At 38.1% G+C, this 25,445-nt stretch overlaps 12 protein-coding genes across 12 annotated transcripts; 4 read left to right on the forward strand and 8 right to left on the reverse strand.

The window, feature by feature from the left end:
* Positions 1-69: 69 nt before the first annotated feature.
* SOCG_00021 (transcription factor Atf1) lies at positions 70-3,157 on the reverse strand. Its single transcript, XM_013162441.1, has 2 exons — positions 2,872-3,157; positions 70-2,454 (listed from the first exon to the last, which is right to left on the reverse strand). Exon 2 carries the CDS (start codon positions 2,140-2,142, stop codon positions 508-510), a length of 1,635 nt encoding a protein of 544 aa, XP_013017895.1. The 5' UTR covers positions 2,143-2,454; positions 2,872-3,157; the 3' UTR covers positions 70-507.
* Positions 3,158-3,984: 827 nt separating this feature from the next.
* SOCG_00022 (C2 domain-containing protein Fic1) lies at positions 3,985-5,025 on the forward strand (the record flags this gene model as incomplete). The annotated part of the gene is made up of 2 exons (XM_013162442.1): positions 3,985-4,032; positions 4,219-5,025. 2 exons carry the CDS (start codon positions 3,985-3,987, stop codon positions 5,023-5,025), a joined length of 855 nt encoding a protein of 284 aa, XP_013017896.1.
* Positions 5,026-5,381: 356 nt separating this feature from the next.
* Positions 5,382-6,137, reverse strand: SOCG_00023 (transcriptional coactivator). The gene has a single exon (XM_013162443.1). It carries the CDS (start codon positions 6,034-6,036, stop codon positions 5,590-5,592), a length of 447 nt encoding a protein of 148 aa, XP_013017897.1. The 5' UTR covers positions 6,037-6,137; the 3' UTR covers positions 5,382-5,589.
* Positions 6,138-7,107: 970 nt separating this feature from the next.
* SOCG_00024 (uncharacterized protein) lies at positions 7,108-8,799 on the forward strand (the record flags this gene model as incomplete). The annotated part of the gene is made up of 1 exon (XM_013162444.1): positions 7,108-8,799. The coding sequence occupies one exon, from the start codon at positions 7,108-7,110 to the stop codon at positions 8,797-8,799; it is 1,692 nt and encodes a 563-aa protein (XP_013017898.1).
* A 209-nt stretch (positions 8,800-9,008) lies between these two features.
* SOCG_00025 (ribosome biogenesis protein N) lies at positions 9,009-10,560 on the reverse strand. Its single transcript, XM_013162445.1, has 4 exons — positions 10,433-10,560; positions 10,262-10,380; positions 9,593-10,132; positions 9,009-9,542 (listed from the first exon to the last, which is right to left on the reverse strand). Exons 1-4 carry the CDS (start codon positions 10,470-10,472, stop codon positions 9,066-9,068), a joined length of 1,176 nt encoding a protein of 391 aa, XP_013017899.1. The 5' UTR covers positions 10,473-10,560; the 3' UTR covers positions 9,009-9,065.
* A 411-nt stretch (positions 10,561-10,971) lies between these two features.
* Positions 10,972-12,713, forward strand: SOCG_00026 (DNA replication factor C complex subunit Rfc5). Its single transcript, XM_013162446.1, has 4 exons — positions 10,972-11,502; positions 11,555-11,747; positions 11,801-12,455; positions 12,509-12,713. Exons 1-4 carry the CDS (start codon positions 11,308-11,310, stop codon positions 12,540-12,542), a joined length of 1,077 nt encoding a protein of 358 aa, XP_013017900.1. The 5' UTR covers positions 10,972-11,307; the 3' UTR covers positions 12,543-12,713.
* Positions 12,707-14,896, reverse strand: SOCG_00027 (tricarboxylic acid transporter). The gene is made up of 3 exons (XM_013162447.1): positions 14,185-14,896; positions 14,011-14,047; positions 12,707-13,763 (listed from the first exon to the last, which is right to left on the reverse strand). The coding sequence occupies exons 1-3, from the start codon at positions 14,253-14,255 to the stop codon at positions 12,987-12,989; spliced, it is 885 nt and encodes a 294-aa protein (XP_013017901.1). The 5' UTR covers positions 14,256-14,896; the 3' UTR covers positions 12,707-12,986.
* Positions 14,897-15,025: 129 nt separating this feature from the next.
* On the reverse strand, positions 15,026-17,754 carry SOCG_00028 (triose phosphate transporter). Its single transcript, XM_013162448.1, has 2 exons — positions 17,206-17,754; positions 15,026-17,133 (listed from the first exon to the last, which is right to left on the reverse strand). The coding sequence occupies exons 1-2, from the start codon at positions 17,298-17,300 to the stop codon at positions 15,867-15,869; spliced, it is 1,362 nt and encodes a 453-aa protein (XP_013017902.1). The 5' UTR covers positions 17,301-17,754; the 3' UTR covers positions 15,026-15,866.
* Positions 17,688-19,107, reverse strand: SOCG_00029 (uncharacterized protein). The gene has a single exon (XM_013162449.1). The coding sequence runs from the start codon at positions 18,832-18,834 to the stop codon at positions 18,268-18,270; it is 567 nt and encodes a 188-aa protein (XP_013017903.1). The 5' UTR covers positions 18,835-19,107; the 3' UTR covers positions 17,688-18,267.
* Positions 19,108-19,155: 48 nt separating this feature from the next.
* Positions 19,156-21,994, forward strand: SOCG_00030 (GYF domain-containing protein). Its single transcript, XM_013162450.1, has 2 exons — positions 19,156-19,349; positions 19,413-21,994. Exons 1-2 carry the CDS (start codon positions 19,238-19,240, stop codon positions 20,477-20,479), a joined length of 1,179 nt encoding a protein of 392 aa, XP_013017904.1. The 5' UTR covers positions 19,156-19,237; the 3' UTR covers positions 20,480-21,994.
* Positions 20,592-22,219, reverse strand: SOCG_00031 (AAA family ATPase Rvb2). Its single transcript, XM_013162451.1, has 2 exons — positions 22,129-22,219; positions 20,592-22,024 (listed from the first exon to the last, which is right to left on the reverse strand). Exons 1-2 carry the CDS (start codon positions 22,175-22,177, stop codon positions 20,688-20,690), a joined length of 1,386 nt encoding a protein of 461 aa, XP_013017905.1. The 5' UTR covers positions 22,178-22,219; the 3' UTR covers positions 20,592-20,687.
* A 158-nt stretch (positions 22,220-22,377) lies between these two features.
* SOCG_00032 (Lid2 complex subunit Jmj3) lies at positions 22,378-24,814 on the reverse strand. Its single transcript, XM_013162452.1, has 2 exons — positions 24,593-24,814; positions 22,378-24,538 (listed from the first exon to the last, which is right to left on the reverse strand). The coding sequence occupies exons 1-2, from the start codon at positions 24,707-24,709 to the stop codon at positions 22,457-22,459; spliced, it is 2,199 nt and encodes a 732-aa protein (XP_013017906.1). The 5' UTR covers positions 24,710-24,814; the 3' UTR covers positions 22,378-22,456.
* Between the last annotated feature and the right edge of the window lie 631 nt (positions 24,815-25,445).

Here is a 25,445-nt window from a genome sequence, read left to right on the forward strand (position 1 = left end):
TACTCCCGTCACTCAATAAAGCCTCAAACTTTTATTACAAAAGAAATCATATGCCAAAAAATAAGATATTTTAAATTTGTTTACTAAATGTTCTGTCAAAGTCAGTCTGCTTTCATTCGTCCCTTTGTAATTTCAAAGATATCCGTCACTGCAAACATCCTTTTCTTTTTTTTTCTTATAATAAAAACAGTAAGCGATTCAAAAGAATTATCATACATGAACATAATAATAAACCTAATTTCTTGCGTAAATTAACAAATCAACAGCAGGTTGTCGACAAACAAGTATCTGAAATCCAAACTACATTTCAGCAAGAATAAAAAAGCGCTGAAAAGTAAATGGGCCTTTTATTTTCAAAATTATTCCAATCATTAATAATTAAATGAACCGTGTCAAACGGTAACTTCAATTTAGGATGCCTTTCTATGGCATTACTTGCTTTTTCCAAATCCACATTAACCAACCAATTAAAGTGTGGATTTCTCATTCACGATTAAATATTAAGAACTAATAACCTAAATTAATCCGTTGAGACATATCACCGTTTCCGATGATTGTTGTAGCTACTGCCGCAGAATTGCCCTTTGCAACCGGACATTCCTTATGAGCAATTAACAGTGTTTTCAAACTGACAATTTCTTCTCTCAGAGCACTAACCTGAGCACTCAAAATCTCATTTTCATTTCCATAAAACTCAACCTTCGCTTGAAGATTGGATAACCATTGCTTTTTGCGTTGGCGACATTTGAGAGCAGCTTGGCGATTACGTTCCAAAAAGCTTTTCCGCTTTTCATCATCAGTTTCATTCTTTGAATTTCGACGAGGAGTCGAGCCACTCTTACTATTGCTATCGCCATTGAAACCGTCAAGATCCTTCATGTCAGTCTCGCTGGGAGATCCTGAAGGTGATACATTCGACATACCACGCGGTTGGGACTCTTGAGGCTCATTGTTTTCTGATTTCACTTGAACTGGCATACCGTTGCCAGATACCTCTCTATTTCCACCGTGACCCATGTGAGACATGTTGTTCATGTGCATATCATAGTTGTTAGAGGAACGTAAATTCAGAGAAGGATCCGCGGGGTTAACCGTTTCACCATACACTGAAGGCTGCATGTCACCACGCATTTGATTGGCATTTATATAGTATGGTTGTTGTCCCATATTGTGGGACTCCATGGGATTATTACCATTGTTCGTAAAAGACGAACGGATAGACTCGGGATATTGTTGAGATTGAGATTGTTTCAGCAAATTAGCAACAGCTGCCGATGTCGAAGGATCCGTCTCATTCGGAATGGACTGTTGTACTTTTTGTTGTTGCTGCTCAGGGACTTGTGAAAGTAAGCAAAGACCATGAACTGCAGCATTGGCTCCGAAATAATCAGACTGTTCTCCATTCGTACCGGCCGAAACAGGAGGCTTACCATCTCTAGGAGTGAACCGATACTGATCAGGGAACTGTGCATCGAAGGGTTGAAACCCTAAAAGGTTAGCAGTTCCGGGGGAAGGTGCAGGAAAGCCGGCACCTGTTGGTGTCAAAAAAGAGCGGAAGGATTCATTACCTCCAGGGGTAAATCCAGTGCCAAAAGAAAACCTTGATCCCATAGCCATCGAGGAGGGATCGGAAGGAGTGAGATAGTCCGGTCGAAGGGTGGCATCGTAAATAGCAGGAGAAAGGGGGTTTTGAGCACCTGGACGACTAAATCCAGACCAAGCAGGATACGCAAGAGGAGAAGCAATACCAGGGGCACCCAAAATATCTGGAGAAGCAATAGAAGATACGGGGGGAAGTAAAGTACGGGAAAGAGAAGGAGGAATTGCGGAAGGAACAGGGCGACTCGTAGAAGAACCTGGATGTTGGTTTACTGAAGGAGTCGAGCCAAAAGAGTGCTCAAAAGGGTTAGGTTCAAAATCCAGTTTTAATGAACCAACAAAAGAAGGAGTCACACCTGCAGGCTGTTCAAGTGAATCACCAGCATCGTTTGACTGCGATTGTTGAGGAGCCTGCGTAGAAGGAATACTTATGTTGTTAGGGACAGGATTATTATTATTATTCACGGCAGACTTTGAATTAAGGTTGGGAGGGACTTCAGAAGAATTGTAGTTGTTAGGGGCGTTGTTGGGTGAAGGAGACATGATGCAAGCTGAATAGAGTAGACGTAAAAATTGGTGAATATAGAATAAAAAAACAAAAAATAAATAAAGGAGTAAAATTACAGTGTGTTCAATACCAGTATATGACAATAGATGACAGTAGAAGAAATCCGATTATTTCAAGTCAATTGAATCCCAAAATTTGTGTAGTAGTAAGTAACAAAGACAATAGTGCAAGTTGTAGGAGGAAAGAAGAACGAATTGAACAAAGTGAAAGAAAATGATTCGAGGGGGGAAAGAACCGAATTAAGCTATGACCAGGCGGAAGTAATTGTATCAGAACGTCAAGAGGAACTAGACAAGAAATGTTAGTACATTGAAAGTGAAATCACGGGAAACATCATGGTTTTGCGCTAAAAAGAGAGAGAGATCAAAGAACGTAGGTTTTTGCAGTAAGAAACAAAAGCAAAATTCGAAAAGAGGAAAAGAATAGTCAAAAGGAGAAAGGAAGAAAAGGGACCTAATCTGATCTGTTCTGACCAGACATTTCATCTATGAAAATTTTTTTCATACAAGAAAATCCCAGAAACTACTTCAAAAAAATCCAACATCTCGTCAGTTGAGTAGAGTAGAACAGCTCCCACTTGACCTGTTTCTCTTTTCCTTTTTTCTTTTCATTCGCCTCCACCAAACATCTTCACAAGCAAAAAACTAACTCCAACCTTTGCTGTCTCCCTTAATGACGAAAACTTGAACCAACAACTTTCTTACCTCAAAACAAACTAGTAATACTTTATTATTATCAAGTCAAATTATATTTGGTTTAGGTCCGGGGTGGAGAGTCAAGGTGTTCGTCATGAACTGATGAAATCGTTATTCAGGTGTACTTAAGCGATGAGCACTATATAAAAATGATGAAAAAACTCGGTCAACGCTCAAAAACTGAAAGAATCGAAGACTCGTCAAATTTGTTCAACAAAGTCGCTCATATATAGTTTCAATGGGCCTTCTCTTTTATTTTTCTCTCAAGCCCTTGAATGCGTGTATAGTAGATGGCAAGTTTTCTTTTCAAGGTTCCAGCAACTCAGATTCTGGAAATGCACTTTACGTCATGTGTTACTTTTGAGGATGTTCAAGCCAATAGAATTGTGCAATTTCACATTAGGTACCGATTCCATGAAGGTCTCGAAGGTAGCAAACTAAACCTTCGTTAGTCTTCGTTTACTGAACGTTAAAGACGAAAAACGAGCCCTTACACGTTACAGTGACGAAAGAAAAAAAGTAGCACCAGGACAGAAGGGCAAAGGCAGAGAAGAAAGAAATGGAATTGTCGTAGAAAGACTGTGGGGAAATGTAAACAAACCACGATGTGCAGAAAAAATGAAATATTTTAAGAGAATCCTATAAGCAATTGCAGTAAGGATTTGGATTTCGTTTTCCTTTTATCATCAGCAATTTTATTTTGTTTTCCTTAGTTATGAAACGATAAGCTTGTTTTACAGAGTTGATAAATTTTACGCGATGCCTTGTCTACGTAGAGAGAAGATTTCTTTTTCATCTAGGTTCTTTGCTTGCTTTTTTTTTTTTTTTCCTTTCTATCTTTTATTGTTAATACTTATATTCGTATTGATTGAGGTTTTCTTTGATTTTTTCGAGAATTGGTTTCTTTAATTTATGACTATGTTTTATTTACCTTTTACTGCAACTCGCTCTACTACTCTGAATTTACCAGCCATTTTTTTGTTGAGTTTCAATAAAGAGGTTAGCAAGTGTTGCTAATAAAAACATCTTTTTACTTTATATTTTCTTTCTTTGTCTATATTTCTGTCTGAAAAGAGTGTGAAAACCTGAGACCTCGTGTTTGTAGGTTTGGTGAGGCATACAATGTCAAATAAGCAACTAGGGACTCTTATTGTGCGCATTGCAAACGCAGTAAGTCTTGTTTTTTGATTTTAGATTATAGATTTTTTTTTCCTTTTTCTCAAGATCTTTTTTTCGACCTGGTCCATTCTTGCTCTTCTCGGTTTTGCGTGTTGTGCTTAGCCTAGTTTAGCATTCTCTGGATTGCAGAATCCTTTCGTCTTGTTCTCCTGCATTACTAACGTATATTCCATATAGAAAAACTTACCCAACAAGGCTCTTATCGGAAAGCAAAACCCTTACTGTAGCTGCCGTGTTGGTGAACTTGTGAAGCGTACCCATACCGACAAACGGAGCGGACAAGCACCTTCTTGGAATGCAGTTCTGGAATTTCCCATTCGTAGCGAAAGCTATAATATCATGAAAGTGTACGTATACCATCAAGGATTCCGGAAACATGCGCATTTGGTCGGTGATACAGTGCTTTCATTTCAAAAAGCACTCAACCAAGGCGATCAAAGCCAATGGTATGAGTTAAAAAATGACTTTCAATTTGCTGGTGAAATCTTCATTCAGTTTAAATTTCTTCCATCTGATCCAAATTACTTCAAATTCACCAATCCTTCTACCTCAGCTTCTTCCCTTCCTTTTCCCCAATTCAGTGTCGCTACTCTGGCTTCTTTACCAACCTCTGCCTCAGAGCCCTCTATTTCCACCGACAAGACTCAACGGACTTCTAAAACATACCATCCTCTTCCTACTCCTCCCATCAGTACGCCCAATGCTTACAACAAACTCCCCGACGATGCATTAACCTATTCTCATCAAGCAAACGAACTGCCTTCCTTCCCATCTCCCTCCATGGTTGACGAATATTACTACGAGGATGACTTTCCGGAGTCCGTCGACGAATTTCCGTTAGACGAGCCTTCCGTATATTCCCATTCCGCTCTTCCACCCGTTCCCACCGTGCAGGAGGATCTTGACTATTATCACCCTCTACCTCCTGTTCCTCCTCCTCACACATCGCATCGCGAATCGTTTCCTTCATCATACTATCGCTAAAGCCGCATGGTGCCATGCATATCCGTCTCTTCCCCTTGATTGCTGATCTTTCGACTACTATTTATCCATTCTCACTCTTTCAATTTTGGTTCGTTTTTGGGTTGTTATGTTTCTTTCACATAATACCTTTTCTCGATCAATACTCTCACACTAGATTTCCTATTTTTCTTCTACATTGTTTGTATATTCTATTTCTTGGTTTGATTGCATTCCCCCTTCATTCTCTCTGCATTGCAAGCATAGCATACATTACATTACATGCATGTCACTTTTCATGCTCAAATAAAACAGTTCTTTTCTACTTGAATATTGATACTGGAAGAAAACAAATACTGTCATTTTAAACTTCTAAAACATTCATTACTTGCACGCCTACTCTCTCAAAAGCATTTTCCGAAAAGAGACATAAATATTTTCATCATTATAATAAACAAAGGAAAAAAAAACATAAGCTTTAATAATTTTTCTTTTCTTCTTTTTTTCTTTTCCTTTCCTTGGAAAAGACAAGGATTATGGTATCCAATTACCATGCAAATCCAACAGAAAGGACTCTTTCCTTAGGGTTTACTTCTTTTTAGGTCCACCCAAAGGTGCACCAATGTTTTGGCCACGTAACTTCACACCCAAGGCACGCTCCATCTTGGTCAAAACTTGTTGGTTGGGAACAGCACGTCCACCTTCATAGTCGTTAACAACTTGAGGCTTTTCGTTAATTCTTTGTGCCAAATCCTTTTGAGCCCACTTCTTCTCCTGACGTCCCTTTTGGATAGCTTGAGCAACAGAACGGTTGGTGGTAGATGGAGGCTTGACTTCGTTTTCACGATCGATTTTGGTCAAGTGTTGTCCAGATGGATCTTGTGCGCGATTGCCGGAGCCATACTTCTTTTCAGTTCCAATAATGGCACCAGCACGACGAGCGCTGTTAATTTGAGATTGTGTCTTGGCAACATGAGTGCGTGCACCAGGTCCGGCACGGCTTCCAATAGTAATATTGCTATCCCAGTCAGACATTTTTCTAATTAACCTTTTTGTTGTTGTGAGTTGGTAAACAAGAACTCAACTTGCGATTTGCCTATATATAAGTATGTTGCCGCTGAACATAAGAAAGTGCTAGAAGCTTTCGATAAGGGAACCTCGCAATAATTTGGTAAAATCATTTAAGATAATTTATCTTTGCTTTGTTGCGCCGTGAATTAAACAATAACGCGAGAAAACGAAGTTTCGAAAAATACGAAAAACACGGAACCGTTTCACTTCACTAAACGGAATTTTCTTCTATGCAATGACTCTAATGATTGTATATTGACGTCAAAATGGGTTACTGACTCACAAACACCTTACTTTGGTATTAGAAGGGCTAGTTTGAAACGTGTCAATAACAACAAGGTACACAAAAGCTTAGAACATTATTACTTGTGAAATCTAAGTGACTGGAATCACTATTAAAAGCACCGGAAACCATTAGGGAGCACCGAATTGTCACGCGGTTTTTACCACTGTCGCGGATTCTTCTTTTCTTGCTAAAAACTTGAAAAAAAGCCATCTTAGTTTCGTAGTAAAATCTGCTGATTTTATTGAAATCCATTTCTGGCATCTCTGATTGTTACTAGTAAGGTCTTTTTGATTTTTGTTATAAACGTACTTCTTTTCTCTTTGATTTTTGCTTTTTACTTCCCTGACTTTACAAAACAATTGAATCCACCATTGATTGGAAAAAGGTCCTAATCCATCTCACCTTCCGTTCTCGGTATACGTTCCATTCAATCCTTCCTTACCCATCTGAACCGAGTTAAGCCAAATTAACTTAAAAATAATTTGTCTTTGTTGTGTAATTACCTTTCAAACGTCGGACGTTTGGTGTTCGTTCTTTGAAATTTAGCTCAAACAGGATTTCCCGAAATCCTATATTCTTAAGTTGTGATATCTATTTCCCATAAATAACCTGTTTATTGCTGTCGAGTCGGTACTATTGTGTTTATTTTCTGATCGACAAGACTGTTCACTTTATATCGTCCTCTGTTCTTATTTCTGTTGTGCTCAAAGAATAACTGTACTTTTCCTTTCCTACCGAAAGTTGAAACTATGTATAATTCCTATCAAGAAGAAAAACTACCGGCACTTCTGTCCGTCATCCGCGGCTTAAATTATATTTTAGATGACAAGATGGATGAAGCCGTAAAAATTTTTAACTACGGCAATACATCCTTTCATCTAAGTGGTCAGGCTGTTATTTCTTTTATTCAAGCTGTTTTGACTTTTGAGCCATTTCGGTTTGGGGAATCTCAGGAAAAAATCGATTTAGCTATTAAAGCTCTTACAGAAGACAAGGATTTTGCCGCCAAAAACGACCTTTATCTCTGTACATTTGACCCTGGAATTGAGTACCGCGTATCCATTGGACTTATGCTCTTATTATCTGCCCTTATAGGGTTTTGCTCAGAATCCATCGTAACAAGTGTAAAGTCAGTATACAAGCTCCGTAAAGCCCATGGAATTTTTAACAAAATAAACAAGCGTCATTTTGAGTCCTTTACTAAAGGCTTTCAAAGTACCAACAACAAGGATATCGATACAGTGAATGAGTACGTACAGACTGGAACTCTTTTGTGTACGGGTTTGTTTACACTTTTAATTTCTTTGCTTCCTCCAAAAATGATTACTATATTGAGCTTATTAGGTTATAAGGGGGATAGAGACATGGCTCTCAATTATATGTGGAAGCCCGCTCTCCAAAGACCTTCTGGCTTTTTTGCCGCAGTAGCATTTGCGGCACTTATTCAGTATTACAGTGGTGCTGTGCAATTGTGCAGTATTTATAGAGTTACTCCATCTGAGCCCGATGGATGGCCCGTTCACCGTTGCTTTGAACTTCTCTCTAAAATTAGAGAAACTCATCCTGACGGCCCAATGTGGCCTTTGCATGAAGCAAAGTTACTTTCCATGGTTAAGAAACAAACTGAAGCCATTCACGTTTTGAATGACCTTATGGCAAAGCCGCCTCCTAAGCTTATGCAATTAGAAGTTTTAATTGTATTCGAACATGCTTTGGATTGCGCATTTTCTCACCGATACATTGATGGTGCGAAAAGCTTTATGAAGTTATCTAGTTTAAATGATTCTAGCGCTGGGTTATACTCATATTTTGCTGCCGCATGTTTTCTGCAAGACGTACAAGCTCATGCTAACGTCGAGGCTTTAATGAGCGCATCTCAACTACTTGAACCACTGGATAAGCAATTAACTGATAAGACTGCTCCTCTCGATAAATATATACGACGGAAAGTGAGGAAGCTCTGCGAACGACGAGCTAGTGTTGGCAATCAAGGTGGATTGGCAGAATATGTTGGCTTTTCTCCGTTGTATGAGCTAATTTACGTTTGGAATGGTTTTCGAAGGATGAATTTGGAAGAATTGTCTCAATTCGATGTGGATAGGGTCCACCCTTGGCAGGATGAAGGCGATGATATTTGCCAAGCCTTAGTTAAAGCTACTTTATGGAGAAACTTAGGAAAATTGGATGAAAGTAAAATTCTCCTTCACAAACTGTGTCAAGTTACAAAACATGTTGAGCGTTGGGCTATCGCTTTTGCTCATTATGAAATGGCTGTCGTCCTTTTTGTAATTGACAGTAAATCTAAAAACTCTCTGAAAGAATGTGATAGTTATTTAAAGGCTGCCCGTGATTTTGGAGGTGACAATGAATTCGAAAGTCGGCTGACCATCCGGGTTCAATTAGCAAGACATGTTGTACGACAATGCCTTCAAGAAGGCTAATAATGAGTTTTGAATGTTTTCATGAGGTTTATTTATTTTTTTTGCTATAAAAAAAAAAGTACAATTTTTTTTTTCACTTTATTTAATTGTATAGACGGTCAGTTAATAAAATTCTTAAAAATTTTAAAATACTTAAACTAAAAACAATAAAGTGGAAGTGTTTTACATACATATATATCTAACAAATTACTTGAATATCAATAACTAAATTCCAAAAACCATAGTATATTTTATTAAATACATTCCCTACCTCCAAAAACCCATTTTTACGATCTTTTTTGCTTTTTTGTCTTTCTGTCATCCTTTTTCTCTTCCTTGTCGTCCAATTGCTCCATATTACGCCATATATCTTCTTCTTCTTCTTTCGCAACACGCTTCTCTTCTTCTTCCTTGATAACTTCTTCATCACGATCATTCAGTAGCAAAACACTAGTAGGCATTACTTTAACGTAAGCGTTAGCTAGATGATTACGATGAACATCATAAACTCGAAGATGTCTGTCGAGACCTACAATAGCGACGAGGTCATTAAGGTTGTGAATGCTAGAAGCAGAGCCTTTAACACCTTGAAAACGTCCCACAGTCTTCTTCTTTATAGGGTCAAAAACAATGACCTGAGCACGCTTATCGGAAAAATATAACATATTCACAGAAGGTAAAATGCCAACATGGTTGAGTTCAGATGTAGAGATGTCCGTACTGTAGACTGGTCGTCGAGCCTGCTTAGTATAATAAAATCTCAGCTTTTAAATAGTTAGTAAAAAGTTTCAGAAAAATTCGATGAATAACATACCTGCCCATAATGAGTTATGGTAGCGAAATGAAAAGCTGGAGCTGAATCATCTTCACTTTTGCCATCAATGGCGTTGAAGAGTTCTTCCGTAAAAACAATACCTGTAACCCAAACGCGAACCCGAAGATCTAAGGCATTATTTTTTACATTTTTTCCTTGAAAAAGACGAACAACCTTGCTTGGCTCCCATAATGTTGACAAGTCAATAGAAGAAGTGCAACTAGGATTGCAGGTATATATAGAAACATCGTTTTCTTCTCCTCCTATAGCAACAACACCAGCAATTCGAGGATGTAAGGTAGCACAGGACAACGGTGAAGAAACCATAATCTTTCGTACTTGTCCTAATTCTGGATTTCGGAACAAGATTGTTCCGCTACTCAAAGCGATCATAAGCCATCCATGAGCATATTGAAAGGAAACAATGGATGCATTTTCTATCAGCTTTTCATCCAATTGCCATAAGCTGACAAGAACTGGGGGCTCTTTCTTCAAATCCCAGCACTCTATAGTAGCATTTTTACGAACGACATAGACATACTATTTTTAGTTAGTAGAGCTTTAAAAATAAGAAAAAATTTGGTAAAAGGAAAATTACACACGTATTATGCTTTCTATAGCATAATTTGTTTTATCCTTGAAAAATTACCAAGAAAAGGTCTGTAATACATTTTCGTTCTCACAGAAAAATAAGACTCCATTCTTTTTATCTAAGGTTCCAAAACGTTGAATCCTGGGAGCCTCCGATTCTGGATTTGAAGCGTCAATTCCCTTTTTCAATTCAATTACTAGAAATTATCAAAGTTAGCTACATATCAACTAAAGACGCAACCAGGTTACATTTTAATTGTCCTAATTCATCTCCACAAAGCAACTTCATGGTAATTTCCCCTTGTTATGGCCAATTTCTCGAAAGAGGAAGATGTGTGCTGTGGGATAGCAGAAACACAAACCTCTTTTGCATGGATCACTGTGTCAGGTAAACCAAAAGTAAAGAAAAAAGGATATTAATAATACAAGTTAGAAAAAATAAGATGGCAGTGAATTGGAATGCAGTCCTATAGTTATGCCCTTAAAATCAACATAACTGAATAACCTTTGTGGCTGCTATCGAAATATCGTTGCATAAAGATTACTTTCTTTCTAAAAGGTAGGCAGTTTAGATAAATTACATTAAAATGTTTTGTTGCTGACAGCCTGCTCAATTGGTTCAAACTAGTCTTGCAGGTTGAATGACATTGATCCTTCGGTTCATGCATCTAGAGAGGAAACTCGACGTTAAGTACTTCTTTTTTTTCTTGTAATCTGTCCTTTTAAGCGAGAAGACAACGCAAGTCTGGCTTGTACCAGAGAAGGACTTGTCGAAACCTGTGCATTGAAACGATACTGCCAAAACCACATAAAACAACACTTTAATTTACTTTGAATGAATATCAATTCTCTCATGATATTTACTATAAAACTAGTATGAAAGGGTCAATGCGCAAGGAGAACGTGTAATGAAAACAGTAAGAGATTTCTTATCATTTTTGCTTTAAGCTTGTTCGAATTAAATATCAAAAGTATCAAATAATAAGAGATACATTTTATAGATATTCATACTTCAAGGATTACTGGAGTACTTAAGTTTAGGCTTGGTTTCAGTTCTCTTCCAAGGGCTTGTCCTTCACCCGCAACTTGAAAACAAACGTATTTTCACGTCTTGAGCTTCCAAAATGCTTTGGCTAGACCAATATCGTCCCAAAACGCTTTCATCTTTAGATTACCACAAGCAATTATCCGAGAGGTTGATTTCTCTAGCAGCTACAAATGAATTCCCACATTTATTAATTTATGGCCCCAGCGGAGCAGGAAAAAAGACTAGAACGGTTGCTATTTTACGTGAATTATACGGTCCTGGAGCAGAAAAAGTAAGTTTCTTTAGCTTGTAAAACCGAATATTATGCTAATGCTTCAACTCAGTTAAAAATTGATCAGCGAACATTCCTAACACCAAGTAACCGTAAAATCCAAATTAATATTGTTTCAAGTTTGCACCACATAGAGATCACACCTAGTGATGTTGGAAACTATGATCGAGTTGTCATGCAGGAGTTGTTGAAGGACATTGCCCAATCTGCACAAGTTGATTTACAGGCTAAAAAGAGATTTAAAGGTAAGTTTTAATTTTTACACCACAATTGGCGTGGGAAAGCTAACACAAGCCAGTGGTGATCATCAACGTAGCTGATGAATTGACAAGAGATGCTCAAGCGGCTCTTCGTCGGACTATGGAGAAATATTCGAATAATATTCGACTTATTCTTGTTGCCAATTCAACTTCTAAAATTATTGAACCCATTCGTTCTCGAACATTAATGGTCCGTGTTGCTGCACCTTCGGAGTCAGATATTATTAAAGTCATGTCTCAAATCCTTGCTACTCAAGAATTAGAAGCGCCGGCTTCTCTTCTCGAAAAAATAGCTAATAATTGCAGTCGGAATTTAAGAAAAGCCATCTTATTGTTAGAAACTATACATGCAAAGTCACCTCATAATCGTCAGTTAACAGATAATGGATCTCAGCTACCATTACCGGACTGGCAAACGTTTATTATCCAAATGGGGACTTCCATACTTCAAGAACAATCGCCCGCTCGAATCTTGGTGGTACGTTCCATGTTATATGATCTCCTTTCTCATTGTATTCCACCAACCATCATTTTCAAAGAACTGCTCGGCTTCTTTTTACTGAAAGTGGATGCTAAAATGCATCCCCTTCTTATCCAATCCGTTGCAAATTATGAGCACCGGGCTCGAATGGGTAACAAATCCATCTTTCACCTGGAGGCATTCGTTGCATATTTTATGAAAACCTATACCATGTACGTGACAAAGCTGTTATAAGTGACTCAAGGCAAGTACTAACATTTAACAGGATGCTTCTGGGAATGGAACTTCCTTCTCTATAAAGAATTTCGTTTTTGCTATAGATATATTTTGTTACAGAGAAAACATCAATGTCAGTCATTCTTTTATGCTCAAAATAGAAAAGTCAGTTTTATGCTGCTTCTGCAGATTCATTACGAAAAAGATATTCCATATCTACTGTCAAAGAAATGTAAGAAAAGAAAAAATAGAATCTAATTAAAGTTTCTTTATGCTATTTTTGTAAAAACTATCCAAATGACAGAGGTTGCGATAGAATAAAATTGAATCAGGCGATTCATCTACTGAACAATAAAAGAAATGCAAATAAAAGAGAATACCGACATTCAACTACTCAAACGGATATCCAGAAAGGAGTTATTACTTGATAATAAGGGGATAAAAAGATCGATTGGGTATGAGGCGGCAATATTATACCCAAGGAGGAAAAGTAAAAGGCCGCAGGACAACAAAGATCAAGGGAAGGGTTAATCTTGATCAAAAAAAGAGCGAATACTGTCTGCTAAAAAGACCATTATGACAGTTTGATATGCACCAAGGCCCATTCGAGGAACGACACCTCTATACAAGCCTTTAATTCCATTGCTGTCGTAAACAGAACGGATCGTGGCAACAATACCTCTTGAGGAATTTTGAGAGCCATTGCTTAAGCTCTGCATTTCTACACGAGCGACTTCAACGGGTTGGTTCCAACAGCTCAAAGCACCACCGGTTACGCTAGCAACAAATCGCTGTGCGGGAGTCAAGGGGTCTGAATCCTTGCTTCCAGACAAATAACGGATAGGTTTTTCAAAAAAGCGAGAAAGAGCAAAACGGCTACCCCAATTGGACATTTGGCGAAGGGCAACAGCATTGACACCTCGGTTGATACCACGGATGCCCTTTTCTTTGTACAAATCGGCAAAGACACGGAAAGTACTAGGGACAGGGACTCCGGTGGCAGCTTGCTTGGCACGAGTGACCTCGGCGGTTTTCATACAAGTACAAAGGCCCATAGTAGCATACGCTTGGGCAATACCACCGCCCATGCCTGCTAAAGCACCAGCGGCGGTGGAAGAGAAACCAGCACGGCGTCCCCAGTACTCCAACTCAGCCGAAGTAAAGAGAAGTACGGCACCCTTGGTGGAAGCCTCGATCCAAGCCCAGGGAATTAATCCTTGATAAAAACCAAGGATGCCGCCACGCGAAAGAATTGACTTTAAGACCTGTTCCATCGTTTGGGTACGGTTGGCGGCCATTTGGACCTGTTTTCGTTAGTTTTTGATGTTTTATCAAGGCAGAAACAAGAAGTATAGAGTGAATCAAGCGAAAAGAATTTCAAAACACACACACACACACACACACACACACGTAAGCATGCACACGCAAACATGCAGAGAAAGCTCTCAATGATCCAAAGTACAAGCCCAAACCACAAAGGAAATCAACTGGCTCTATTGCTCTTTTCCAACGCCACTCGTATACCCTTTATTTATTTAGTGGAACACTTACCTTGGTCACTTCCAACGGATGACCCAAAGAAGAGGTTCTAAAAAACTGTTTAGTAAAAAAAATTCTCAATTAAAGAGACATTAAGAAATCCTTCCAAAACCAAACAAACAAAAGAAAACCAAAAACTAATTTATATTCTGCATCCCTCATCCATAAATAATTTTTAAAACATACTCAAACAGGTTTAGGCCTGCGCCCAAGAGCAAATTCGCAGCAGAAGTTTGTTTCTTTTGAATTTCACTCATTTTTCATAATGTCCGGAAACACAATTCTATTTTAAAGTCCCTGAATCGGTGCTGTTTATAGCAATCCTGTCGCCTTTATTTTTTGGCTTGAGTTTTGGTTCTTTCCAACTTTTTTACCAGCAGCCTTTTGTTTGTATATGTGCAAACATATGTGTGTGTGTATGTACATATATATATACATATATATATATGTACAAACTTTTATTAAATTTTTAGGCGAACGCACTAAAAATTTCTATTGATAGAGTTCCGATAATCATCTAGACTTAATCAACATCGTTACCATAATTAATTGAAGCGAATAGATATATACTTGGATGTAAACAAAGAAATTTATCAATCGATGTAATCCAGGTAAAACATGAATGTAGAAGAAATTTTCTTTACAAATTGATTGGTAAAAGAACAAAAAAAAAAGAGTATAAATGTAATTCAATTGATATAGAAGGGTCCTTTGCGAAAATTTAATCAAAGAAAAAAGTTAAGAAAAGCTTCTAAATCTACGGGAATCGGCCTAGAAATTTCGGAAAAGAAATCAAGATTAAATTAGAGAATCTAAAATCTTTCCTTTCCTTTCCTTTCCTTTCCTTTGTTGAATGCATCATCATATTCATTACTGTTGTTACCATTGTCTATATCCATCGTAACAATCTATCGCTCATGAACTCTTAGTAATTCTATATTGTATTTAGTCTCTTTTCTGTCTTTTTGTTTAGTTACCACAAAACCACTACACACCACTACATTTTATTTTCTCGGCTTGACCTAGCTTGGTTTGAATTGGTTTGCTTTCATTGATTACAAGTTGTTTTGGGTTGATTTGACTAGAATAAAATTTGTACGAAACAAAACTCATAGTTTTTTAATTATTTGTAAACGACATATGAGATCGTAGTTCATCTCCTTTCTGAAATGTTGGACGTAACATACACGGCTTTCAAAATGTCAACCTCTTTTCCATCAATGATTCACTGCTGGTAATCATTTTATTCATAATTTAGTTAGAAAGCGATTTGAAAATAAAAATTAGCTGATTGCACGAAAAAAAAAAGAAAAACGAATCCATCATCTTCAAGTAAAGAAAGACAAAAGACAAAGACAAAGAGAAAAAGCAAAAACAACAAACAAAGATGGAAATGGGGAACATGATTTAAATAAATATTAGCAAAAAAAAAAAAAAAAAAAAAAAAAGCCAGAGCAAGTTGGAAGAGAAGCCAAAAGAAATATGCAAGAAAATAATCTAGGAATATACCGTTTCCGTTCAATTTTCTTTTTTCTTTTGGCTTGTGCGTTATTTATTCTTTCCTCTCTTTTCCTTTCTCCGTCCTTCATTCACACTGTCTCCACGCAAGACGTCGTATGAAAGAACCAAAAAAAGAAAGACAAAAAAATAAAACGATTCCTTTCCTTCCATTTTCCCCTGCTCTCTGCTTCCTTCTTTTTCTTCTTTTTTTTTTTTTCTTTTTTTTGGGCCTGAGGCATGCACTCAATCTTCTTCAACGACAACCTTTTAGTCTATACTACACAGATACATCCCCCGACTTCATTAGTCAAAGTAGATGGCATGACGTTTTACGCTTGTTCTCCATTCCAGAACAGAGCACTCTGGCATTAAATCCTTAAAGCAGGCAATGCCTCCGCAGTCCAAGGACGCTCTGGACGTGGAGCTTTGAACACACCGGGCGGTGGCGTATAGCTCGGCTGTTTGGCTAAATACGACGAGTCATCGTGAAGAGTTGAGTTTTCGGATCGTTGATTTGGTTCCATAAGGAAATTACGGGAAGGAAATTGAAGGGGTGCTGAGGTGGGTTCTTTGGTTAATACAGAGGTGGGAGTTAAAGGAGAATTGGAAATAAGTGGGACGACACTGTCGAGGCGAGGAAACCTGTGCGACAAATTTTTTTCTGACAAAGGCGAACTTGTTCCACTGAACACTTCAGAGGAAACTCTGCTAGATGGTTGAGATTCCAAATCAAGTGCCTTTTCTTCAAAGACTTTGACCTTTTTCGTATCCAACGGCGACAACTTCTTGCTACGATCATACAAGTACAATCCTACGGCCGTCAAAACAATTCCCATTGCTTGGGTTAGACTGGTCGGTTGCCGGAACCACAAGATGGAGACGACAATAACAAAGATACGCTTAATCAAACTGGCAATCGAATAAGCAACGGGTGAAATGATGCTTAGTAGCGTAAAAGCAAGAATGTTTTGGAAAAAGTGCGATAAACCGTTATGGATAACATTAAAGAAGACCGGCGATCCAGCCACCGGAAGGTATTCGAATCCTTCTTGATGAAGCCAAACTGGAATCATCACAAGAAATGCCATACCTGAAGAATAAAGCAAGAGATTTAATTTGTTATAATGACTCTTTTTTGAAGCGTTTCCATGCTTTTTGGCTTCTGTAAAGATTTTCTTACCGAATATATTTTGAGAAACAAAAATAAATGTAGAAATCAGGGCGTAAAACAATCCACATAAATCCGCGGAAAGTTCAAAGGAGCAAGCCAGAGTAACACCTAAAGTAAGCGGGACAAGAGAAAAGTAGGCTGTTGAGGAATATGAATGCTGAAAAAGAAATCGATATGCCAAAACTGTGAAAAGGGGAGAAAGTGCCTTGACGGTGTGTACAGTGGACACGGGGATCCTGGTTGTGGCCAAACTGCCAAACACATGTCCTCCAATTTGAAAAACGCTCAGTGGTAGCGTTGTCGAAAGCACTAATTTTGAAGGCTTTTGGATTCCATTGCCATTTCCAAAAAATTGCCGAATGAGTAGACAAACAGCGCTAAAAAAAGCAACGAACCCGAATTGCAAAAAAGTTAGAGTGACCGGACAGCGAACATCATTAAAAATACTCTTTGAACTTGTATTTCTACTCCATGTTAGTAAACAACTCTTTTCTCCTTTCTCCCTTCAATGACCAGTCGTTCTTTTCAATACATACGTTACCGCGCTACATAAATACCATAGAAGACATAGGAATATGAATCCAATCTTTTCATGGAACAAGACCCGTTCAATTTTCTCATGTACAGACATAGATCCATACACTTCTTTCGGTATTAGGAATAAGGAAGTTTTTCAGAAACAAATAAGCTCTTGTAATTATTTCTGACTTTCTGACTGGAAAGAAAAAACTCCTCTGTATAGATATTACCGGGTTTTGTTGCAATGAACAATCTTGGCTTTTGGATCGTCGCAAGTGGCTGATGTCAACAAATAGTGAGACACGCAGTGACACTCAAAATGTCCTAGTAAAGATTTGTTGCAAAAATAAATAAAAAACAAATATTTATACAAAATCAATACTGATTTGCGAGGCTGGCTACACTACTCCTTTTGGTTGCTAAAAAATTTTCTTGCTGCAAATTCCTTACTTCATCCATCACTTATGTGGTTTTATTAACTTGTCGATTGCTAGTTGCATATAATCATTGATCATTGTGATTTTAAAACCATGTCATGAAAGAGTCATCATAGATATCCAAATAAAATGTTGTGGGAAATACAGTTTGACATCACATGTCTACATTTAACGAATTTCCAGAGCCAGTTAATTAGAATCTGCAAGTTATCACAGAAACGCACAAGACAAGGATTGTATCGCAACAAGCTTGCTAGCGTGAATGGCCTGCCACTAGAACTTTTGCGTTTCGTAACTATCCAATATTCAATGTGTGGTTTCATTTTTTAAAAGAAGATACGCTTTCTTTTTCCAATTTTTAATACACTTCACTTCTACATGTATAGTAGACACGGCAGACACACACACATACGTGAATCAAGTAAGAAATCCATATCTATAAAATGAAACGAAACGATCCAAGCAATTGAGTCATAAACATAACTCTTGTTAAAACAACAAGGGATGCAAAAAATTCATCATTGATGATTTTCGTAAGCCATTTAAAAATTTTGTAAACCCATACGAGGTTTTGGTATATTGAGAGAAAAATAATCTGCCGAAATGAGAGAATTAAAAAGAGAACAACCTTTTTGCTTATATCTATGTAGTCTTTTTCTTCATTCCGGCATCTTGTTCTTGCTGAGCAACCTCCAAGGATCTTGCTTGCTCGCTCATTTTGGGAAGAATGAAAACCAAACCGACAGACGCTAAGGACAACAGCATCATTGGGCTCTTCAAGAGACGTAACAAAGAGAATTTTCTTGGTTCTTGTAAATACTCGTGCTTTTGCACAGCCCGAGCTGTAATGGGATGCGACGCGCTTCTCAGAGCGGTTGTTGAAGATCGCTCTTCTCCAACCGTCGTGTAATAAGCATCCACCTGAGATTCGTTTACAATAATGTGAAATTGAGCAAATTCATATTCAATGCTTTCAAAATGCAAGTGGTATACTCCGTTCTCTACATTTGCAAAGCTGAATCGGCCATTCCGTTGAACTGGACAATCCTTGATCAAAGTTTTTGAGCTTAGTTTTGCACGTGTATCGTATGGCAAATCTTTTAATCTTTTCATTACCAGATTAGGAGCAATTTTTCCTTCTATTGTTGCTTGCATCGACAACTGAACAAAGCAAACGAAGCATAATCCCAAAATGAAAAACAGCTTCATTTTATATTAAAAAATTAACTTCTATCTGATTAAAAATTTCAGCCACGGTTTTTAATTCTCTGAAACTTATGCACTGTTCAAGATTCTACTGGGATTGGAACCTAAAGTTAGTACAATTCAGATGAAACAGATTATGGATTTCTCAAATTTGTCCAAAGCACAAAAATGTTTTAGCAATTTTTTTTTCAGTGATGCAGGAAGTAAATAGGAAATCCCAAGGTTCTTTTATCAAAGAACAAAGTACACTTTTCATGGTGTCAGGATGGATAGCGACTTGTAACGATGATTACTATTTCTGGCAAAGTTCCAAGCTGAAGAAAAGACTGTGTTCGGTGATCTAAATTGAGAAGGAATTGTATAGTTTTGAATCCTTCAAGTTTCATATTTTGAAAATTTTCAAATCATGAGTCGCGCTTACGAAGGAGTAAACGCTTCCAGCGAAAATGAAGAGGATGTGTATCTGGAAAACGATGTCAGCAACGTTGGAAAAAAGCGTTACAAAACAAAAGAAGAAGGTACGGTTTACAAATTAAATCTATCAGTCATTGACATCTCATCTTTACTAACTGTATAAAAAGGATACTATGATTCAGACTCTGAAGAAGAGGTTGCGATGAAAAAGCCAAAAAATGACGGCGATGCGTCAGACATGTTCTCAGAGTCATCTGGAGATGAAGCAAAAGGAAATGCCGATAGAGAAACCGAAGAACAAGACCCCTCAGAACGACTTGCCCAGCGGGGTCTATCTTCTCGAAATGAACTAGATGATGAGTTTGAGGATGAGGACACAAATGCACAAGAAACGTTACGTTACGAGGATATTGAGGGTCAAGAAGAGGTTTCAGACTCAGTTAGTATAGATTCTGAAGGTGAAGGAAGGGATTCAGGCAAATCGAAGGTCACGCCGTTTAATTTAAAAGAAGACATGGAAGAGGGTGACTTTGACGAAAATGGAAACTTCGTACGAAAGTCCAACGATCCTCATGATCAGTACGACGCATGGTTAAGTGGTGATGTTTCTTCAAAACGAAGTATCGCTGCGGCAAAGAGAGCAGAATTCACACGAAAACAAGATGCTCATAAAAAAATGCTTTCTGACGTGGAAGAATTAAAAAGACTTCCCTTTCATACTGTTCCAGAAGCATTGTCTTTCCTTATTGTGCGAATGGAGCCAGACGAAAACGTCCTGAGTTTTCTACAGAGACAAAGCATTAGCACTTTAATGACTAATCGTGCTAGAAAACAAAAAAATACCTCAGAACATGTATCTTTAGAACGTCAGTCAGCCGATGAATATCGTAAAAGGTTAATTGAAACCATAACAGGTTGTATTACCTTCCTGGAAGATCGGACAAAAATTGAGAGCTTGTACTCAGAAACTAAGGAGGCTTTACAAAGGCTGTTTCAGCGAATTACTCATGAAGCTTGGAAGCCGCCGACCGTTGACACGGAAAAACCCTCCTTTTCATTTAAATGGGAAGGGGATGAAGGTATATATGGGCCTTACTCTGCCGCCCAAATGCAGGCTTGGGATAATCAAGGATATTTTACAAATGCAAAACAAGCAGCTTTTATTTCCATATCTCCAGAAAAAGGCTGGATGTTTCCTCAAAACGTTTCTTATTTGAGCGAAAACTCAATCTAAAATCATGTTTACCCTTTCCTTTTCTGATTAACCTTTATTTGTACTACAGCTACGCTTGTGAAAAGAGCATTCTGTTTTCATGATACATTTTGCGACATGAAGTCAATATAGACAGCCTATTTTATTAAATAAAGTTTTCATCACTCTCCAACCTCTTTAGTATATGAATGAAATTCAAAAAAAGAAAAAAAAAAAAACATTAACGAATCTAGTCTTCCTGCATGGCTGCAGCTTCAGTGGCAGGCCATTCGGTTTCAGCAACATAGTTCTTCTCATACTCTTCCAAGTACTTCACGCTTCTTCCTTGATCCAAGAAAAGGTCATAAACGCGCTTAATATCCGAATCTTCGATGGTAGCACTCTTGCGTTTCAACGCAACCTGGTTGGAAGAGGAAATTAGAAGTAATGCATATCGAAGACTAGTTTCACGTCCAATGGATGCCAAATAATCTAAAGCAGAAGGTGCCATGTCAACGTCTTCTTCCTGACAGCGTATATGCAAAATTTCCTTAACTTCTTCATGAGAGTAAGTTTGCGTAGAGATAATAAGCATTCTATCTAAATAATCCACAGGGATACCGTGAGGCGAGCGGTAGTTAGTGCCACGAATTCTAGTAATACCTCGATTAGAAGCCATGATAACTATAGGAGCAAGTTCATCTTCCAGAGCACGGTTAAAAAATGAGAAGCACTCAATGTCAAGCATATGAACCTCGTCCACAAACAAAACACCAGGAGAAATTTCGGCTTTTCCTTCTTCCCTCCATTCGCTAACCTTGGTGTTAATTTGTTCACGGACTTCCGGTTTGATCTCACCGGTATCACCAGCAAACAAAGCTAAGAATCCTTGAGTTCGAGAGTTTATGACATCAATATCATGAAGGGAAACAGTATGAACAATTTCCTTTCTCTTTTGAATTTCACCTTGCGGGCATTGAACGAAACGAGTATCTGCTCCCATAGCATCGTAGTCGCGGGCCCTTGTAAATGAACGACCTAACTTTGTGACTTTACCCATGGACTTGTCAATCGTTACAACATCACCAGCCAAAACCTTTTCTTTTGTCAAAGCATCAATCATTTTTGTACCCAAATCATATACCGTTTCCATATCCGTAGTACGGATTGTAAGTTTACCTTGTTTATTACCACCAGTGATCGAGCGATCAATTTGGATTTCCACAACTTCACCTTCAATTATTTCTGTTTCTTCTTTAATGCGAACACCAATACTTTTCCGGAGTGCTTGTAATAAAGCTTCAGTCTTTGACATTTCAAGGGAATATACCTCACTAGCAGAAAGCGAGACAAATGGAGTATCTGAGCCAAGGGTTTGGGACATAGCCATTGCGATAGCTGTCTTACCAGTTGAAGGTGGTCCAGCCATGAGTATAGAGCGACCCGCAATTTTTCCAGCCTGAATCATTCGAAGAATTACACCAGCAGCTCGACGAGCCTTCACCTGGCCTACCATGCCATCGCTTGATTCTTTTGGCTCCAAATTGTCATTTAAACCAATTCCTTTAATATGAGAATGAGCTCCTACTATAACAGATGAGCGTTAGCATTGGACTAGTTTTTAATGAGTATACCGGGCCAAATTGTAACCTGCATCAATACTCATACATATAAACTTGCAAATTACTTACATCTTTCCAATTTTGAGGTTTCATTTTGAGAACTAACAGAAATCGACATTGCTGCTGCTGTTTTGGTGTTTGCGAACTGCACGCGTTCAACTAATCGATATAAGAAAATAGTATACCGAAATTTAGCGTAACATAGGACATTATTTACAAGTACCTAATTCTATTGAATAGCTGTCTTATGTTACATAAATTAAGAAAAATGCAGAAGAAACAAAAATAAAATGTAAGTAAAGAAAATGAGATAAATTTCAAACGAGTGACTTGTTTTTAATATACAGTATAAAGTACAGCAGATCTATGATAGATATTAGCACCTTAATTCGGAGGATTATTCCAATGAAGGAAAAAGAGAAAAATCGTTGACAGCCTCTAGCTCTTCATTTACACATAATTCGTAAGTTTCAAGTGAAACAGAAAAGTCTTCTGGGGCTCTTCTTGCTAAATGGGAAACAGTATCTTGCGTATCGTGTTCTAAGCCGAATTGTGAAGGAGATCGTCGAAGCTCTTCAAGTTGATCGAATTGATCTTCCAAGTCATTGTCACCCTCCAAAAGTTCTGAACGGTTTCCTATTAACATGTCTTCTGCATTTTGCTCTATCTCGTCGGAAACAGGAGTAGTTTCGTGTGTTGGTGATATAGGTGTAGGGACGTTTCCTTCCGCAATTCCGATTGACTTAGTAGGGGAAGCAACCTCCACGTCAGAAGATATACTTTCATTTAAAGAATTCATACCATTCACTTTCAATGTCTCCATATCTGAGGGAATACCTTTGGAAGGCTTTGTTGAGGGAATAAAACGTATTGGATTTCCAGGAAGTAGCTCGGGTAGGACAAAATGGTCTAAAGAAGGGAGTTCATCAAAATCATTCCAGTTCACTGGAAAACCATCATCATAAATAATATCGGGAACTTTTAAAGGTGGATTATAATAAGACGGACTCCGCCGACCAGCGGCAGAGGATGAAGTTAAAATACATTCATAAGGAACCTCTATCGTATCAGAGCTACCACACTCGAGTAAAAGCATGCGTTCACTAGCACGATCTTCAAGAATACGACCCCAAAAAACATCACCTCTACTAAATTGAGCAGGTACTGGAAGCCCCAAGATAGGAGGCGGGAATAACGGATGATTAGATGAATGAAGGTATACTGGCTCAAATTGGGAAAACTCAATACTAGAGTTGGTCATCTCTTGAGATTTTTCAATAAACTCGGAGCGGAATTTTGAATTCCATAAGGTAAACAATGGTAAAGACGTGGAATTGGTGCCTTTTTCTGTAATGGGAGACGGAGAAGAAGACGAGGATGAAACCGGATTCATTGCAGGGGAATAAATGTTTTTATTATTTTGACTTTTTGGTACTCCATTCCATCTAATACTTTGATCGGAGTGTGAACTGTTTTTTTGGAACGGATTGGATAAATTAGGTAAAGGTGAATTATCTTCCTTACTTGATTTTTCCGTATTTGAAACGGAAGCTTCTTGACAGCAAGCTTTCTTCGGTTTATGTACGTGCGGCCAATTACTTTTTGAAGAAAAGGCTGACTCGGTAATCCCAAGCGACCATATATCACCATGCAAAGGTGAGGAATCATGTGCATGGAACGCAAATCGCCGTAAAGTTGTATCGCCAAGACAGAAAGCACTATGATAAGAGCCAGGAAAGGTAATTAGCATTTCATTTGCTCGAAGAACAGTTGAAGAGATATTTATTCCACTTTGCGCAAGAGTAGAAGGAGGAAAAAGGATATTTTGATGCAATAAAAAATCTGCACATCGCCAGTGCTCATTAGGTGCAAGCTTTTCTGCTAGTTTCTGAAATGCCAATGCTTGGGAAGACGGTATTAAATACCATTGAAGAGGAGCGCCTCCTAAATGAACATGAACAGCATATAATTTATTAGACTCTAACCGCCAAGGTAACGTAGTTTTCCATTTCCCGGCAAAAATTTTGCCAGAGGTCGGCCACGTATTTCCAGGAAGACTTGAACGTAAATGAACTTTACTTTCTAAAGCACGGCGAGACGGTATTCCAAAAATTAAACGATCGGTATGATGAGAATAGCCATACCATAAATTATCATGTGTCAGTGACCGCCAGTAATAAGCTATTGCCTTTGAGATATTGTTTTCGAATCTTGGAGGCTCTATAACAGTAGAATCCAATCTCGAATTTGGCTGTGCGACTGTATCTGATACGAGCTCTATTTCAAAATACTCCCCTCTTCGGCGGACACTTCTTTCTACCCAAACATCTATCTTATTATCCAAAGGAGTATCATCCGAGGAGGTATCCCAGGGTTTCGTAGTAGTTTCTGGTTTTACGACTTTAATCGCTCCATATCGCTCTCCTAGATCACGAATTTCTTGAAAAAATGCCTCCATGTCTGAAAACTCTTCAGCAGTCTAAATTTTCATATTAGTACATAGTTTTTTTTTTACGATGCCTCAAATACATACAGGTTTGACGACTGGAATTCCATCAGTTCCCTCGACAACATATTCGAATTTGCACGAAACGCGTTCTCCAGCCTGATCAGAAGTCTCGATCGGTTTGCTTTTATCATTCTCTTGCATAACAATCCGAAATTAACCGACTGATCGCAAGTTCTATTCTCCCTCTTACATCCACTAAATGGTGGCTTTTGTTGAAATTTCCTTTGCTTACTACTGACTATGTCATGGGATACAATAAACCACGCAAAGTTATTTTGTGCACCACATCAACATGGTAATGTCGCTAACGAAGTCGTACGAGCTCACAAGTCAACAGAAGATTTCAATAAAATATTGAAAGGAAAGCAAAAATTTGCCTCTCTTGAATTAATCAATCCGTAGTTCCTTTTTAAAAAAAGTATTTGCTCTTGCCTACCATGGGACTTTTGGTTATAACCGATCTACGTTGGTTCGAGTTCATGAGAGTTTCTATTGAAACAAAACAACGATTATCATTTTTCTTAAATCAAATGTAAGAGAAAACCCCTACTTTTAATTATCAGTCTACTCAATATATTTTGTCGGAGAAAAAGGACTGTCTTGCCGTGGTTACTGTTCAACATCTTTAGTCAACTACCATCACTCCAGGAACACTGGCTTGCCAAGGTAAGTGACGGCGTTTCACGACTTGCTGTACTATTTCAAAATAATTTAATTATCTATAAGTACTTAATTCTTCCAAAGGACTTCTACTTAGTCATCCCAGAGTTCATGTTGAATTTTGCTTGAATACACCTCACAACGTCCATTCGGGTCCTTTCGTCTAAGTTATTCAACTTTGTAACTATTTCAAATTTATATATTCTTTTCAATTACG

Source organism: Schizosaccharomyces octosporus (genome assembly GCF_000150505.1).
Source record: "Schizosaccharomyces octosporus yFS286 unplaced genomic scaffold supercont6.2, whole genome shotgun sequence".
Classification (NCBI taxonomy): Eukaryota; Fungi; Ascomycota; class Schizosaccharomycetes; order Schizosaccharomycetales; family Schizosaccharomycetaceae; genus Schizosaccharomyces; species Schizosaccharomyces octosporus.